This window comes from Lithohypha guttulata, assembly GCF_036872675.1.
Source record: "Lithohypha guttulata strain CCFEE 5908 chromosome Unknown scaffold_7, whole genome shotgun sequence".
In the NCBI taxonomy this organism is placed as follows: Eukaryota; Fungi; Ascomycota; class Eurotiomycetes; order Chaetothyriales; family Trichomeriaceae; genus Lithohypha; species Lithohypha guttulata.
This window is the reverse complement of record NW_027042756.1, coordinates 455,132-471,838: the sequence shown is the minus strand read 5'-3', so window position 1 is coordinate 471,838 and position 16,707 is coordinate 455,132. Positions and strand designations below refer to the sequence as shown.

The 16,707-nt window shown below is 49.7% G+C and overlaps 6 protein-coding genes across 6 annotated transcripts; 2 read left to right on the top strand and 4 right to left on the bottom strand.

Moving 5' to 3' along the window:
* Positions 1-366: 366 nt before the first annotated feature.
* LTR64_008016 (uncharacterized protein) lies at positions 367-721 on the bottom strand (the record flags this gene model as incomplete). The annotated part of the gene is made up of 2 exons (XM_064902332.1): positions 367-557; positions 610-721. The coding sequence occupies 2 exons, from the start codon at positions 719-721 to the stop codon at positions 367-369; spliced, it is 303 nt and encodes a 100-aa protein (XP_064751306.1).
* Positions 722-2,022: 1,301 nt separating this feature from the next.
* Positions 2,023-5,025, bottom strand: SCH9 (Serine/threonine-protein kinase; the record flags this gene model as incomplete). Its single annotated transcript, XM_064902331.1, has 3 exons — positions 2,023-3,451; positions 3,503-4,732; positions 4,961-5,025. The coding sequence occupies 3 exons, from the start codon at positions 5,023-5,025 to the stop codon at positions 2,023-2,025; spliced, it is 2,724 nt and encodes a 907-aa protein (XP_064751305.1).
* An 862-nt stretch (positions 5,026-5,887) lies between these two features.
* LTR64_008014 (uncharacterized protein) lies at positions 5,888-8,935 on the bottom strand (the record flags this gene model as incomplete). Its single annotated transcript, XM_064902330.1, has 1 exon — positions 5,888-8,935. The coding sequence occupies one exon, from the start codon at positions 8,933-8,935 to the stop codon at positions 5,888-5,890; it is 3,048 nt and encodes a 1,015-aa protein (XP_064751304.1).
* Positions 8,936-9,308: 373 nt separating this feature from the next.
* On the bottom strand, positions 9,309-10,680 carry LTR64_008013 (uncharacterized protein; the record flags this gene model as incomplete). Its single annotated transcript, XM_064902329.1, has 4 exons — positions 9,309-9,944; positions 9,992-10,189; positions 10,236-10,325; positions 10,636-10,680. The coding sequence occupies 4 exons, from the start codon at positions 10,678-10,680 to the stop codon at positions 9,309-9,311; spliced, it is 969 nt and encodes a 322-aa protein (XP_064751303.1).
* Positions 10,681-11,056: 376 nt separating this feature from the next.
* Positions 11,057-11,970, top strand: DPH5 (diphthine synthase; the record flags this gene model as incomplete). The annotated part of the gene is made up of 2 exons (XM_064902328.1): positions 11,057-11,191; positions 11,251-11,970. 2 exons carry the CDS (start codon positions 11,057-11,059, stop codon positions 11,968-11,970), a joined length of 855 nt encoding a protein of 284 aa, XP_064751302.1.
* A 927-nt stretch (positions 11,971-12,897) lies between these two features.
* On the top strand, positions 12,898-15,327 carry BRF1 (transcription factor TFIIIB subunit brf1; the record flags this gene model as incomplete). The annotated part of the gene is made up of 2 exons (XM_064902327.1): positions 12,898-12,922; positions 12,983-15,327. 2 exons carry the CDS (start codon positions 12,898-12,900, stop codon positions 15,325-15,327), a joined length of 2,370 nt encoding a protein of 789 aa, XP_064751301.1.
* Between the last annotated feature and the right edge of the window lie 1,380 nt (positions 15,328-16,707).

The following is a 16,707-nucleotide window of genomic DNA, read 5'->3' as shown; positions in this document are numbered from 1 at the left end:
TTTGCCAGGTCATAGACTGTATGATTCGGTAAAGCAATCACCATAAGGGCAGGCACACAATAATTCGCGTCGAGCAACGACAGGTATAGTACGTTACTCTACTCGGCACGAAGACTGGCCCTGGTTAAACAGATTATATAACCAAATTGTACACAAGAAAGCGTTGTATGTGCGACAAAACTTTACGAGAACATATCAGAGCAGTACTGCTGCAGTTTTTCAGATCAAGAAGGTCAAATACTACCGACAGCAGCTATTTGAATTGAACACTTGACGAACCACAATCCCACTCCTAAACACCATCATAACCTGTGGTTCTATGAACCATCAAATCAATCGTAATAGCAGAAACGTTAAAAATCATGTTCACAGTCCAAAGCTTCCCTTATCATTCTTTCCACCTCTCTCACTTCTCGTGAACACCTCTGTGCTTGCCAAATTGCCAACACCTTCCAGCGCACCACCTTTCTCAAACTGTCCAGTCACGCCCTTGTTTACACCATCTTGGATTGCGTCGACGTTCTTATCACCAGTGATCTTGGTCTTGTCGAGGTTATCTGGGAGAAAATCAGCACTTGCGACGCGATGGTAGGAGACGACAATGCTAACCTTGAGCAACGTAGCTCGTCTTATTCTGGCCAAACCAGGCGAGGTACTTATCCTCCAGCCATGGCACCCAGTTTTCATACTGTTTGTTGTAATAGTTCTTTGCGGACTCCATGTTTGAGATTGTGTGTTTGATGTGGTATCAGGTAACAACTTTTGAATCAGCGATCAACAGCGACGACAAACAGCACAATCCTCGAAATTGCAAGTGTCAAGTAAGTATATCAGTCAACAATAGCAGAAAACCACGATAACCACACGCGACGTCCCAACCTTTAACCAAACACGCAAAGTGTTCGTCACAGCCAAAACCTGTGGCTGATGTCACAGGTCCTGCTGCCAACCGTGGCTTGGGCCATGTTCCCTGTCGCAAAAACACACAAGGATCGTCTCATGTGCGATGATACAGGTGCGTCAAGCAGCAGCATGTGCAGGGTTCCTTGTGGTGCGAAGGAACAGCAGAACTTGTGCCAGGATTTTCTGCGAGACCACATGGCGGGGTGACGTCAACGACAGGGGTGTAGCGATGGGGCGGTAGCCGCGTTGTCGGTCGGCTGAGAATTGTGAGGTTGTCGTCTTGGATCTTACCTTATCAAAGACTTCCACTCTTGAGGGCAGACAGGCGACGTCGACCATGTCGTCTCCGAGGGGCTTGCTTCAGGTGAAGAGGGAGTGCAGGTTGTCGTAGAAGGATAGAGCGGTTACCAGGTACTGGTATTTAGAGCACGTTGAACCCTATCGAGACACACGGCTGCAGCTTTGCTCCCGCACGGTCTGAAATCCATCGAAGGTGTCGACGTTGTGAATATCAGATCTCATAGAGAGACAGACTTCGAGGAGGAAAGAATGGATGGTCAGCTCGTAATCGCTGACTTGCCGGTGGTTGGACATCACACAATCTCAATAGCGGCCAGTAAAAAAGATATACAACATCAAGGACTACTCCATTGTCATAAAATTGCACAAGTATCTATAGCTCATGCTTTAACGCTCCGTGGTGCGAGATCAACCACATAGCAGTGTAAGAATAACTTATGTACTCCTGAATCAACACCTTAAAGTGCTTGCCATAACACTAATTATGAATACGTGAGCCACTCCTTATGTCCACACTTTCTTGGGTGTACCTATACGAGCGCTATACTACAGCCTCCATGCCCTACCCAGGCAAAGGTCAGGACAATTCCCACACTTTCATTCACATACTCTTTCAATACGAACGTGCTTTTGAGTCATATCTTTCAAATGCCCTCCAACGCCGCAAGTTATCAATAGATATCGTGTCTCATCAGTAATCGAGTTCTCGTTGGCCGTTTTTGTCACATGCATCATGATCCCATCGTATACATCGTGGTCGAATCATGCTGCTCTGGCTTGCTGCAATTTCAGGGATGAAACTTCGTCAGACAATGTCTCTCACATTTCCCAGTTCTCCCCATCGAACATGCCATCGTCTTGTGTGCCAGTTCGTTGTATGCCGGACATTCTATTTCCAGCTGTACTCTGATTGGTCCTGGTTCTTGTTAGGTTCAGGTCGTCGCCATAATCATTGCCGCGGTCGCCCATGTGCTGTTCCAATGCGCTATCATCCACAAATGTGAAGCCCTTGAAGGCATTCTGCATTGTCGGTGATAATGGTGTCGAGGCCGGCACGCCCTGTCCAGCTAGTGCTTGTGCTCGTGCGTTTAGCGATTGGGAGGTGTTGAGTGCATTTGTAAATTCGGGGTCGAAGTGTGATGTGTCGGCCAGGGATGTTAGTTTTGGTTTGAATGGTGGCACAAGATTCTTCTTGCCCAGCGCAGTCCAGTCAACATCCGCAAAGAATGGGTGCTCGATCAGCTCGTCTGCATCCCTGTTCGCTCCTAGTCTATGTTTCGGATTTCTGTTGAGTAGACCCTTTACGAAGTTTCGACCTTCGGTGGACAGAGCATCTCGTGGAAATCGCACCTTGCCGAACGCAATGTTTTTATACATCTGTTGAGTGTCCTCCGCATAGAAAGGTGACCATCCACAGCACATCTCAAAGACTAATACACCTAGTGACCAGAAGTCAACCATTTTGGTGTATCCAGCTTCATCGAGCAATACTTCCGGGGCCAAATATTCCGTGGTACCACAGAAAGTGTTCGTAGTATCGTTCTTTGTGAGATTAGCTTTCGACAAACCAAAATCGCACAGGGCAATGTGCCCGTTCGCGTCGAGGAGGATGTTCTCTGGCTTGAGATCTCTGTAGACTATATCGTGTTGATGGAGGTGTTTCAAAGCTAGAATCAGTTCTGCGATGTAGAATTTTGCTCGATCTTCCTTGAACCTGCCTTCCTTCTGAAGATGCCAGAACAGCTCTCCGCCAGACATGAAATCTGTGACGAGATACAGATCTTGTGGCGTTTGAAAGGAGAACTTCAAGCCCACAATGAAGGGTGAGTCAGTTGTTGCTGTTCTTACAAGGATGTTTCTTTCTCCTAAAGTATGCGCAACCTCTTTCTTCTGTATGATAACCTTCTTCGATAAGACCTTCATGGCATATATCCTTCCAGTATCTTTCTTTCGTACTTGGTAGACTTGACCGAAAGTGCCCTTGCCGACTAATTTGAGGATCTGGAAATCATTGGGACCAAACTGCTTCTTGTCGCCCGTGGAAAACTGCATCTTGATAAGTATTTCTCCCGTGATGTGTTGATCTTCAGGCGCGCGAGCCTGGAGGGGCATCCATCTTTCGAAGGTTGGGTTTTGCTCGTTTAGTTGCACACTTGTGCGGACATGACCGAGAAAGATGTCTTCGTTGGAGCCAGATCGTCTGTCGTAAACGGAAATATCAACGTCCGAGCGCTGACTGACTACGTCACTAAGACAAGTGTTAGTGAAAGTGCAGATAGAAAATCTGTAAAAAACTCACAACGTCGCTTCGTTGTTCCATTGAGGATCTGTCATTTTTTCCAGGCCTCGATTCTCGTCTAGGCCATTGGTACTGCTCTGGCGACTTCTCATGGGAATGGCCATAGTTCTTGCAATATCGCTGTCCGTCCGCTTCATGTGAACGGAGGATAGATTGGCCATAGATGGCTTCTTCTCATCTATATCCATCTGGTCTTGCTTAGGGCCCTGCGAGATATATTCGTTCCACTCAAAGACACAAACACAATAAGGTTCTACCGATGGTCGCAAACCTTTTCCCTCTGCTATCCTAACCTTGACTTTGCCTCTAGGAGCACCGATCGGTACGGAATCGCCTGGTCGAACGGCCGAGGTATTCTGGCTGCTTGCGCCATCATCGGATGCGGCAAGGCTTACATTGGATCGTGGTGATCGAGCACGGGCCTCGTCAGTTTGAGAAAGAGCCCTCGGAGTAAGAGGGGGAGTATTCGTAGTCTTTTCGGCCGCGTCCAAAGTCAGCTTATTCAGATCCTGTATAGAAACGGAGGAGTGCATGTTCTTAGGAGGTGGAGGAGATGAGGGATGTGTAGATTGCGGAGATTGCAGGGATGAGATAGGGCTAGAAATATGAGCAGCAGGTACGGAATCTCTTGATATGCCTGAGGTCGGTAACGATTGATGGCGGTTCGCACTCGTTTTTGGCCGGACAAAGTTCCTGAGGGCTTGTGTGATGGATGCAAGACCTCCATCGACGAGTGGGCCACCATTCTCAGCGGATCCACCGTCTTTCTGTACCTCATAGGGATCAGAAGAAATAGGTGTCGGCGGCTGAGTTGACTTGTCTTGTGTTTGATCCAGCTCTTGTGCATCGAAATTCAAGTCGTCAGAATCAGGTGGTGTGTCGATATTCCGGTAGCGATCCACCTTGACCAGAGAGTCCATGGAAGCAGTCGAGACGCAGCGGCTAGGCTGGCTGTTTCTACGCGCAGGTTTTGCAGGATATGGCTTGGGCCCAGTTTTGACAGTGGGGGTAGTAGCAGGCTGGGAAGTGGTGATGGATGATTTGTAGGATTTGGATCGAGGCAGTTGGAATAGAGCCCGGTTACCCACCTGTCCAAAATAGCCATGCACTATACCAGGCATGCGTTTGTCCTGAAAATCGGGTCGAGGTGTCTCGACGCCTGAGGGCGTAGGAGCGCCGGAGAGGAGTTGTTCGTGCATCGGGTCTCTTTCACCGCTATGTCGAGCAACACTGTTACGAGCGGGTCAGCAACAATAAGACATGAGTGACGAGAGGCTTTTCAAGGCTTGGAGACGCGACGAATGTGTCGACTGAGGCCTGCTGAGAATTTGCACACGCTTCTCTCATGTGCATGGTCGCGGCATGTGATTCACCTCGAAAAGTGCACATGCAGTATAGGATTTCTCAATTCAAACAGTCTGCGTTGCACTTGGGATAGTAAAGAAGTGACGGACGTACTTTTGAGCCATGGCTTGCCTGAGCAAGTCTGCTGCGGTGTGAGGGTTGACACCAGCCTGCGCCATGGTGACGGAGGGCGAGGTGTTGAGAGCACCTGGCTACTTCTGTGCGCTCGAACGGCGGCCTAGCTCTCTCTCATGAGCTCACACACGGTCAAGTCGACCTTGTTCTCCGCAGACAGCTTCAGATCGTAAGTCTCGAGGTCGATGGCGCAGGTTGGGACAAAGTCGGGGGAGTGTCGGCAAGTGTGTCAATGACTTGACTGATGCTCGGAAAACGTCGCTGATTTTACCAGGTTGGAGAAGCAAGATCGCTGTCAGGTTCGGAATGACGCACTTGTTACACTTGCAATGCTGCTGGGGCTGGGTGTGCGGCGTAAATAGCAACCCTGTCGTACTATACAGAATTGGAAACAGTAATCGTTGGACAATATTGTAAAACGACCTCGACGACAAGTTGAAAATTGGACAAGCAGCGATGGGAAAAGGACTTGACACTGGCTGTGCGCATAAAAAGATACTTGCTGTCTGCACTGCGACTACCAGCAATTGTTGTTAGTCTCTCACCTACGAAAATCGTCGAGCTCCTGCGTTTCCTGTTTGGGTATGGCCAGCCGGAAGAAATGCGAGAGAAAATCCATATCGCGGGCATTGAAAACGGAAAGTGGGCTACTAGTGGATAACTCTGGCAAAAACGTCAACTGCTCCTGCCCAATCCGCGAATCCCAACCAGCTTGATTCAACTTTGCGAGATAAAACTTTCTTATGTCCAGAGCGAAATGGACGAGGGGGTTGTGGTCCTTGTTTCAGCTTTCGTCAGCTTCGATATGCCAAATTGTGACATTGTGAACCTTTCGACCGGCTTGTGGATGTGTGAGAGTGATTAATGAGTACTTGCAGCTCACTTTGGAGTTATGCACCACACTCATTATCGAGTGCTGGTACCAGTACCACCACCACCACCATCGTCGCCACTAAAGAAGAAACCATCAAACAGATCATACCCTCCCTGCCCGTTCGACCAGTCGTGCTGTGGCCCAAAATCCAGTCCCATGCCTACACCTACACCCAATCCAGACCCCAGCCCCCATTCAGATTCCGCATCACCATCTGCACTTCCACTCAATCCAATATCCAGCCAGGCTCCATCGAGGTTGGGATCGATCAACGATTGCCCAGCCGACTGTGCCATGCCGAGATTAGATACGTTCCGTGATAGATCTTGATCCAAGTTGCCTAGAAATTCCAGCCCTGGGAGATTAGACATGAAGTCAGGATTGTAGCTGTTTGAACTAGGATCCATGGAGAAGGAAGGCTCTTGTAGGTCTTGTTGAGCTCCAGCATACACTTCATAAGGTCCCTGAAAAGTAGCCATGCTATTCTGCATGCCTGACTCGTCTGTGTCGCTCATCGTGGTATCCTGGCAGGGAATCGATGTCAAAGGCGGGGCTTGTGGATGAGAGGTCTTTCTGTGTAAGCTAGCTCCAGTTGGACGAGCATTCCGTCGAGCATTCGACCGTTGTCGTTGCGGAGGAGTGTTTGTTCTCGACGTGGAATGGAGTCCTTCGGGAAACAGGTCCCTGAGGTCCATGTCGAACTTAGGAGGAGGTCTCTTCGCAAGTGGTCGCATGGCAGGTCTGGAATTCAATGGACTTGAGCTGTGCTGCGTGAATGCGCCTTGTTTAGAAATGGTTGGTTCTGCTTGTAACCTGCCGGGCTGCTCTGTCGTACCGAATCCGAAACCTGATGCGGATATACAGATCTGGTACGTGACCTTGGACATTCTCTCAAACGCATCTCGACATGCTTCTGCAGGCGGACACTTAGTCATCAGGTCTCCCAAAACCGACGTGGCTGCTAACACAGTAAAGTCAAAGTCATCGAGGGTGATGCGGCTCCGAACAGCAGGCGAGTGCCACACCGCATACAGGAACGCGATGCCCGCCATGAACAGGTGGTGTGTTGCAAGGTACGTGTAGTTGACCAGTCTCTGCCTGTGAAGCTGTCTATAGAGTTTCAATGTCTTCTGACCAGCTTCTGCGCACTTCAAGAACACCAAATCTTCATCCTCCTTGTCCTCCGTCATCACACTGGAAGGGCTTGTCACATCTTCTGTTGGACTCAGCTCACTAGCAAATGGAGGAGGCACCGACAAACTTTGGCGGTACAACATCGTGACAGCCTGCCAATAGTTGAGTTCGAGAAATTGATGAGAGAACGCGACACCTGTCTCAGCCTGGGTTGGCGCTGATTCCTTCCATTCAAAGAGACGCTGATCAATATCCCGCCGCCATGATTTGAAAGATTTGTGCTTCACCAGGAAAGGGGATGGCAGGTTCTTGTGCATGTAGTCATTATGACGATTCCAGCCTTTCATTCGTGCCATCTGGGCCTGTTCATATTGGAGAACCTGAAGGATTTCTGACTGCAACAATCTTAAGCGAAAGTAGTGATAGGAAACTCGCTTGTAGCTTGGTTCGGTGCTGGCAGCGTCAACAGAAATGCCAGATCTGGTGATATATCTGTCATCTAATGCCGATGGAAACTCTGTAGTAATGACTTGATCCGTGATACCAAACGGTCGTCCGACACAGGTGCTAACCAGCCTATCGAACGTGTAAGTGCACCACCACAATCGCCGCCGAAGATCACGGATCCACTGGCGTTTACCTACCAGTTGAGCTCGGGCTGAGCTAGGGTCGTCAAATCCTTGTAGAGCCGGTCCAACATTGTTTAGTCCTGAGCCGTCTTCATAATGCAGTCCGAGGTCAATAGCCTGCCTCATTGCTACACCAACTATATACCACAAACCTGGAGCGACAGGACGAAGTAAGGCGAAGCCTGCGAGTAGAAGAACTGCTTGCAACTCTTCCAGATCACCTCCACCACCTTCTTCGTTGCTTGCACCGTTCGCACTGAGGAAAGCGCTTAGGTGCACGATCGCCGATGCATGATATTCTTCTGGCTGTGCTTGTTGATTGTCTAGTCGAGCACGTTTTGTACTATATCCGCTAGTGCCTCCTTCATTGTCGGATGAACCCCAGATAATACCAGCACCAATTGCGTAGACAATGTTGAGGATATAGAGTTGCTGAGGTGTTCTAGAGCTTGCATCAACGGAGTATGCCTTCTCAAACATGTCACTGAACTCTTCACGATGCAGTATTGGTATTTGTGGGTTAGCATGCTCGAAGTATAACGTGGCCAGCCGCTCTCCTAGTTCGCGATTTGGAAATGGAGCTTCTTTAATCTGTGGTTTTGTCTGTAGGCCAAAGTACGAATCACGCATCGAGCTGCCTTTTGTGCCTGTAGCTGCAACAGACTTATTCAGCTTGGAACCGGACTTGTCACCACTTCCAGCAGGACTGGCCTTTTTGACCGCAGAAAGAACGACACGAGCAAAGGATATGCCAGATGTTGAGCCCAAATACCGAGAGTCTGAGGTTCCCTGAACTGATACCATGCCAATATTCGAAACCAAGCGGTTCAGCTTCTCGTCTTCTTGTTTCTCGCGCGTACTTTCCACGTCCGTGCTTTGTGAACGATCTTTAGTGCCATGCCCTGTCCGCCTAGCTGGCGCATGAGTTGGTGGATTCCCAAGCTGTTTAGAATCAGCATCAAAGACAGTCGCTGAATCATAGGTGACATTATGCTCTTTTAAAAGGGTCTCGAAGTAATTGAGTCTGGTCTCAAGGAAATATACGTAGGAGCGAGGGATCTCTCGCTTCGTGATAGGATCGTAACCAACACAACGAACATTGGCCTTGGTACAGGCCGAGCAGGCGGGCAGTTGCTGATCGCATCTGTTCTTCCTCACGCGACACCGGTTGCAAGCAGAGACATTACGAAACGCCGACGTTGCGTTCGCTGCGTTGGTCGGTGGAGAGGATGCCGGCGCGTTGGGCTCTGCAGCACCATCGTCTGGTGCATAGGCCCTCTTGAGTCCTGCCTGCGGGGAGTGCGAGTCGGTAGACATAGAGTGCTACTTGTGGGAAGTGCTGCAGTCCATGCCCTCCACTCGACTAAGGGATGCTGGTTAGATAATGGAGAAATGGGAGTAAAGACAACTCCTGCCCACGATCCATTGGATGCGGGAAGATCGATACAGGTCGGTAGGATGCTCAAGACGAATGTCTACACGGTTCTTATCTACACGCATATGCAGGTCGCTGTAGATGATTAGCGTTTTACGATCGAGTAACGGTTTGCCGTACCCGATAAGCCCCGAGCTCGTTCCCGGTCGTTTGGTAAATGATAAATCCCACACACCAATCCTGGCCAAGAGGGTATCTAGACAAAACATAATCATAAAAACGCCTTGCGCCTGGTCTTGAACATCATGGTCTCCCTTAAATCAGTCGCAATGTTGTCCTCATGCCCGCGTTCCTTGGTCGTAAGAAGGTGTATCTTTTTGGGATGAGCTGAAGACGACGAAAGGCTTCCTTGACGTGTCTGCAATCAACTGGAGATCTCCCTTCTTCGGGCATCTCAAACAGCGAGCAGCCTTCACGCTTGCGCTTCTTCGATGCTTCTGCGTCTCCACGTCCACTGTTCGCCTTCTTATTCGCCAAGTCTTCGATTGCTTTGACCCTTAGTGCCTCTTCTGTCAACGTCTGAACAATCTCGAAAGTCAAGAAGCCAAGAATGTCGACTACGTCGTCGTTGGGCTTGCTGTCAATGACCGTGCCAAAACCGGCCCATTCTCTGAAACGTTTGCCTTTTCTAAAGGTGAAGCTAGCCTGTCTGCATTCAGACCAATATACATACTGGTCTCTGGTCATATTCTTCGTTCGCTCGTCAGCTGCAGCTAGACGTGCAAGTGTCGCATCATTCTGCTCTTCCTCTTCCTCGTCTTCCTCGTCTTCTCGTTCTGGCACCTGTTCCGAGTAGTATGAGTAAATTTCCCAGGGTAGCATGAGCTTGGCCTTCTTGTTGGAGCTCGATTTTTGCGTGGGACCAGAGTTAGCTCCTGGAAGGTTGGCGCTCTGCACGGAGTTAGCAGGACGTATTTTGAAGTCGCGAGGACCCTCACATCTTCTAGATCGATAGCATCAGCGTCACCACCACCTTTATCGTCGGAGTCTTTGACGTTTTTCCTGACATCCTTCCACGAAAGGAATGTCTTTAACCTCGAGACCTTAGCCGCATTATGGCGTATCTGGAATATGAGATCTACGATAGAGATCGATTTCGAGCCACGCCTATTCGCCAGGGCTGTCGCTTCTTTCAGCTATCCCAGTCAGCCTCGTAAGGATTGCTCGGAGTTCCTCACCTACCATCTCCACGACTTGTTCACGAACAATCTCCTCGATGAGATAAGTTGTCTCAGCACTAGGTTCTGCCGTCTCTCCACTCACGTACATCATCTATGTCATCCACGGTGTCAGCCTCTGTATCTCGCTCATCGTCTACAACTCGTACTGGGGTAGACGAGGAAGTTCTGTAACAGGTGAATGCCATTCTGGTTCCCAAAGAAAGTCGCAGGTACCATACTCACGAACCTGTTTGCGAGAGCGTTGCATCTGCTTGTTACGGCCATAGAGAAGTAGTACAGCCAGAAGTAGGTTTTGCTAAAAATGCAACATCTTCCGTACAGGCCACAGGCAGTGTAGCTACTAAAACCCCAAAAGGCCTCCAAACAAGAAACTGTCCAAGTGTGAGGATGCAAGTACTCACCATCTGAATCTCCTGCCGATATTTGGCATTCTTCTCTGCGGCCATGGTGACTTGACCATTTCAGGCCCCTGACCAATTCTGCGACTTCTTGTGTGGAAAACTAAAGTCTGTTGCAGCGCTACATCGATATTGCAGCAGTCAGAGCACCGCGACAATGGTCAAGAGGTCGAGAGAACGTCGACTTTGGTCTGGGCATGTATGAATCGAAGTCGAAAAGTAAAAGGTGTTGAAACGTCAACTCAGGCTTCCTTGCTTATTCGTAGTCAAGCGCGAACACACCGGCAACTTGAACTCGGACGGCATTCGAGGCGCGTCTGCAGCTTCTGCTCTTGTGCTACACCGTTGACAATGAACAATTGTCCGTTGCAGCTTGCTGAACTTTTGGTGTGTCTGCTCTGCAGTTAAACCACATCTGTACACAATGCTCTACCTCATCGGCTTAGGGCTTGCCGATGAGACAGATATCACTGTCAAAGGTCTTGAGATCGTGAAGCGCGCCGAACGTGTCTACTTGGAAGCCTATACCAGCATTCTGCTAGTTGACAAGGAAAAATTGGTAGGCTGAGCATGGTGGGCGAGTATGTCTCTGGTGCTGACATTCTGACAGAAAGGTAGGAATCGTTCTATGGTCGTGACGTGATCATCGCCGATCGTGAGACTGTTGAGACGGGAAGTGACGATATTCTTCAAGATGCACAAGAGAAAGATATAGCCTTCCTTGTGGTAGGTGATCCATTTGGAGCTACAACCCACACAGATCTTGTTCTTCGAGCGCGAGAGCTCTCTATACCTATACAAAGCATACCCAATGCCTCTATCCTGTCGGCCATCGGCAGCACAGGCCTGCAATTGTACAACTTCGGTCAGACTGTGAGCATGGTCTTTTTCACGGACAACTGGCGTCCATCATCGTTCTACGATCGCATCAAAGAGAATGTGTCCATTGGCCTGCACACGTTGGTGTTAGTTGACATTAAGGTCAAAGAGCAAAGCTACGAGGACATGGCGCGAGGACGAAAAGTATACCAGCCACCAAGGTATATGACTGTTGCGCAATGCGCTTCCCAGATGCTTGAGATAGAAGACGAGCGCAAAGAGCAAGTATATGCACCTGACAGTCTTGCAGTCGGAGCTGCCAGAGTAGGATCGAAGGAACAGAGGTTGGCTTGCGGCACCCTGCAAGAATTGTCGCAAGCAGATCTGGGACCACCTCTCCACAGCCTGGTACTGCTTGGCAAAAGAGCTCACGACCTAGAGAGGGACTACATTCGAGCTTTTGCAATCGATGAGAAGACCTTTGATGCGTCATGGACAAAGTACTACCAAGGACCTTGATGCGAGTTAGCATACGCAATATAGCAACGTAGATCTGCTCAGAAATTCAGGTTCAGTGTCTGAGCCGGCATTTCATGGGTTAGTCGCTGACTCATGGAACACAAGTTATACTGCTTGAATGAAAGATAGCCACGTATTCCTTCCTTCCTCTCTCCTAAATTTGCCATGTTTGCACTCAGACACTGCCCGAATTAACAAAGTGTTGTCCCAAGGAGAAGTTCACAGGCAACGCGCATAGGGACGCCGTGCTTCGCTGTATTGACGCGCTAAGACACTTTAAAGCCTTTCGTCGTTCGCGAGCAATCACTTCTCTTTCTGAGGCCAATGACTAACACATATCGTTTGCTGTGCATACTGTTGCCACTGGGCTGAAAACGAAACCAGGCAACGAGCGCGTTCATGACTATTGGTACTGCACTGTAGCCGAACAGGCTATTGAAAATGCTGGGAAAATAGTCCATTGAAGAATTGACTATGAGCGCCGTAGTTGCGCCGCCTAGATATCAGAGACGCCCGGGTGTGGTTCGACCACCCCGGGCATCTCCAGCTCCATCCCTGGCCCCGGCTCGATCACGAAGCAGATCATCGACACCAGGTCCTCCAAAGTGCACTCATTGCGGACAAAGGACCATCGAACGTGAAGAAGGTTCTCTTGTTTGTCGCTCGTGTGGTGTTGTCCTCGAGCAAGACGGAAATTTTCGAGCTGAAATTGAATTCGATGAAACATCAGCCGGCATAACAACCAGAGGTCAAGTCGTTCGTGGAGACCAGACTCATCAGCGTCAATACGCGTTGAGAGTGTCTGGTACAGGACATGTTGGACATGAAGGTAATACCACTGCGCAAAATGCGGAAAGCACGGCTCGAAGTAAATTCACGACTCTAGCAAGTGCTTTGGGCATCCATGAACCAGCAGTTAAGACTGCGATGTGGATCTTCAAGACAGCCTACAGTATGCATTTCTACCGAGGACGAACACTGGAAAGCATGGCAGTTGTAAGCCTTTATCTAGCTGTACGGCGAGCGCGAGGCGGTGGAAAGTATGCACTGATGCTCATTGACTTTGCCGAGGCGTCACAGCCTCAACTTAATGTCTTCGAGCTAGGAAAAATGGCCAAAGACCTCCAGCGCATGCTCTACCTCACTGAAAGCCTGGGTCACAAGTGGCAGGAGCTTGAGGACAAAAAGAAAGATGCTACCGAAGAACGAAAAGCAGAGTTGACTCAGGAGCAGGAAGCCATGTCTAGAGACAACCACAGCTTGAACTTACAAGATCCGGAAGACCTCATCGAACGGTTTTGCGACAAACTAGACTTTGGCGAGATGACCATGCGTGTGAAAAAGGATGCCGTGAACGTCACAAAGACCATGAACAGAGACTGGATGACCACAGGACGACGTCCAGCTGGTGTGGCTGGAGCTGCCGTTATTATTGCAGCACGAATGAACAATTTCCGTCGAACACTACGTGAGGTCGTGCTAGTGGCCAAGGTTACTGAGATTACCTTGAGCAAAAGAATAGAGGAATTCAAAGAGACGAAGAGCAGTAAGATGTCTGTGGAAGCTTTTCGTGCAATTGATCAGGACACAGCACAAGTCGATCAGGAAACTATGCCTCCTTCTTACTACCAGAAGTTGCCTGAGTGGCAAGAAAAGCAAGCTGCAAAGAAGAGGAAGCGAGGACGGAATGGTGGACAGTTACCTGAGACTGCTGCGGAGATCGAAACCGGAGAAGAGCCGCCGACAGACACAGACAACGATTCAGGGGATGGTGAAGAGGACGAGGAGGAAGACACTGAGCAGCCGCCAGCCAAACGACCGAGGGTCGATGCTGATGGCTTTGCTGTCCCTGAACTGCCTGTCAGACCAAGTAGGACGCCGCAACCGGATCAACCCCAGAAGAGGAAAGTTGGTAAACCAAAGGGCGCAAAGAATTGGCAGCCACCCGCCCCTACTGAAGCAGAATTGCAAGAGGAGGAAGATCTCACAGAAGACATCAGAGATCAGCTCCGACGAAACGCGTCTTTAGATCCGACTGGTAGCATCGCCCAAAGTGAGACTGCCAGGGAACTTCCAGCCCCTGCGCCTGGAGTGGTCAACATAATGTACCCTGCGCCAAAGTCAAAGGAGGGCGTTGGTCCACACGTACACAGCGATGTCGGAAACACGATGAAAGGTGTTCAAATGAATGCCGAAATTGAGAATGACGAATTTGACGATGACCCCGACGTCGCAAATTGTGTGCTCAACGAGACGGAACGGACCATCAAGGAGACTATTTGGGTCACTGAAAACGCAGACTGGCTACGCTTGGAACATTCGAAGAAGATCAAGAAGGAGCTCAAGGATAGAGAGCTGCGCGAGAAGGGTATAGACCCTGAGAAAGAACGACTGAAAAAGCTCCGTCGGAAGGACGGAATGATGCGAGCAGGCCGCTCAGGAGACATTGCTTACCTCGAAGAAGCACGAAACAAGAAACGTGCCCGAGGCGAGAATGATCCCAATGTACAAGATGATGGGGAAGGCCAAGAAGATGAGGATGACCACGCGCGAAGACAACGCATCAGCCAAGGCGCTCGTGGTTCAGTACAGGTAATGCTTCAGCAGCGAGGCACATTCTCCCGGAGAGTCGACTACGACAAGCTCAGTCAAGCATACGTCCTGCCCGGCTTCGAGGATTCCAGCGAAAGCCGAAGTGAGAGCCCAGACACCCGCCACGAAGCAGACCACTTCTTCCGACCAGCAACGAGCAAAGGCGCAGCAAACTCCAATGTCAGACGTGCAAGAGTAACGCTTGCCGGCACCATGCGCAAGTTGACCTCAAATGATACAGAGGGAGAAACAGACACCGATGCACCTAGCCCTGGGGCACGATCTCGATCACGCTCTGCCCCGAACGACGAGTCAGCAGCAGCAGCAGCTGAAACCACACCTGAAGTGAGCGAACGACCAACTCAAGCTGATACCACAGGACAACTTCTCACTCCTGGTCCTTCGCAGGCAGCACCTCTACGACAAGTATCGCCAATGCCACGACCGTCGCCCGTTCCCAGCATCATCGATGAGAGCGATTCACCACTATCTTCCACGCATACGCCTGCTGGCTATGGCTCAGGTGCACATAATACGCCTCAGCCTATGCAACAGCTACAGCAGCAAGTAAAACATCCAGTACCAGATGAGCCGGACGATAACAATGATGACGATGATGACGATGATGAAGAGGAGGAAGAAGAAGAGAACGAGAATGAGAATGAAGATCAGGAGGACCCAGGCGACGACCCAGATGTCTACTTTGCTAGAGGTGAAGAGTTCATGGGCGAAGCTGAGGAGGTGGTGGAGGATCATGAGTTATGAGGTGCCTGTGCGATGAAGTCCATATGACTGCATCTGCTTTTTCAAAATCTGGGATGAGATGGACACAAAGGGGAGATTTGCTATATCGGCTCTGAGCTACGCTGTTTACTATAGCTTCTTTGACCTTGCTTTGGGAATACTTACATACTACTGGATCTGAAACGTTCATTGCTGCTTAGTAGTATATTATCAAAAATGATCTGTGGTCATTCAAATCGTTTCATAACTGTAGTACAAAGTGTGCACTGTCTCCATACGTACCATATGGCCACTTCTCATACTGAGCTTCCAGTTCAATTGCCAATAGCTTCGTAAAGATGGCTTGGCTACAAGATACCGACCTACATGAAGGCTCACAAGTTCCAACCCACATGAATGTTCCCACTTCTTTGCTTCCTCGGAGCCGGCCCACGTACAACCGTCTTCACCATTGTCTCACAACGTTCTGACGAGCAGCCGCCACCACCCGTCGCACCAAACGCACATACGCAACGCTCCTTGCGCCCAGTACATTCAACATCAACCTGTCTCAACTCACGCTTCAGTCGTCGAGAATTGACCTCAAGATACTCATAGCAGTTCTGACACTCGCAGATAGCACGTCCATTGCACTCGAGCTCGTCGAGGAGCTGGCTGACCAGGCGCCGAAGGTGTGATTCTCCCAATTGAAAGCCTGCACATCTGCGAACCCGTGACGAGCTGCAATGCATGTGGCTCGCGTGCGAATGTGAATGTGTATGAGTCGTACGTTCGATGATTCTGGTGAATACATCCATTAGCGCCTGGCTTTCGATCCTGGTTTCGTGGTGTGATAAATGACATCGTCGGATTCCGCATCGTCCACTACGTTCGCAGGAGCATCGGAAGCCACCGCCTTGAACTCGCTCCAGCAGGTCGGCGAGTTCGAGAACGACGGTCCGTTGCTCGTTTTCGCAGAAGTTGCATTTGCTATGCTGACAGACTTGCTCACAGGTCGTGGTTTCACAGCATTGCGAAATTGAATAGCTGTCTTCAATGCAGCAATTGAGAAGCTGTCTGAGGAGGACCTCGATCTTCTTGCTGCTATTGTTACAGGTCTGTGATGTCCATGGGACGAGAAGGTTGTTGCAGCTGTCAAGCTCAAAGCATGCTGGTGAGGACGAAGTCGTGGTTGTGTTTTGGTAGTGGTGATGGCAGGCGTTAGAGCTGACATAGTTATTGTTGTTGTAGCCGTTACGACTCATACTTCGATGTAGAACCAGTGGCAGTTGCGAATCAGAACAGCAATATTCGCACATCGTGATCGTGATCGTCTTAGTACTGAGTAAACCGTTCCGTAACAATTAAGCAATCAAAAGGCGAGAGAATAATCGAGGGAGAGCGAGATGCAGACGATCGAGT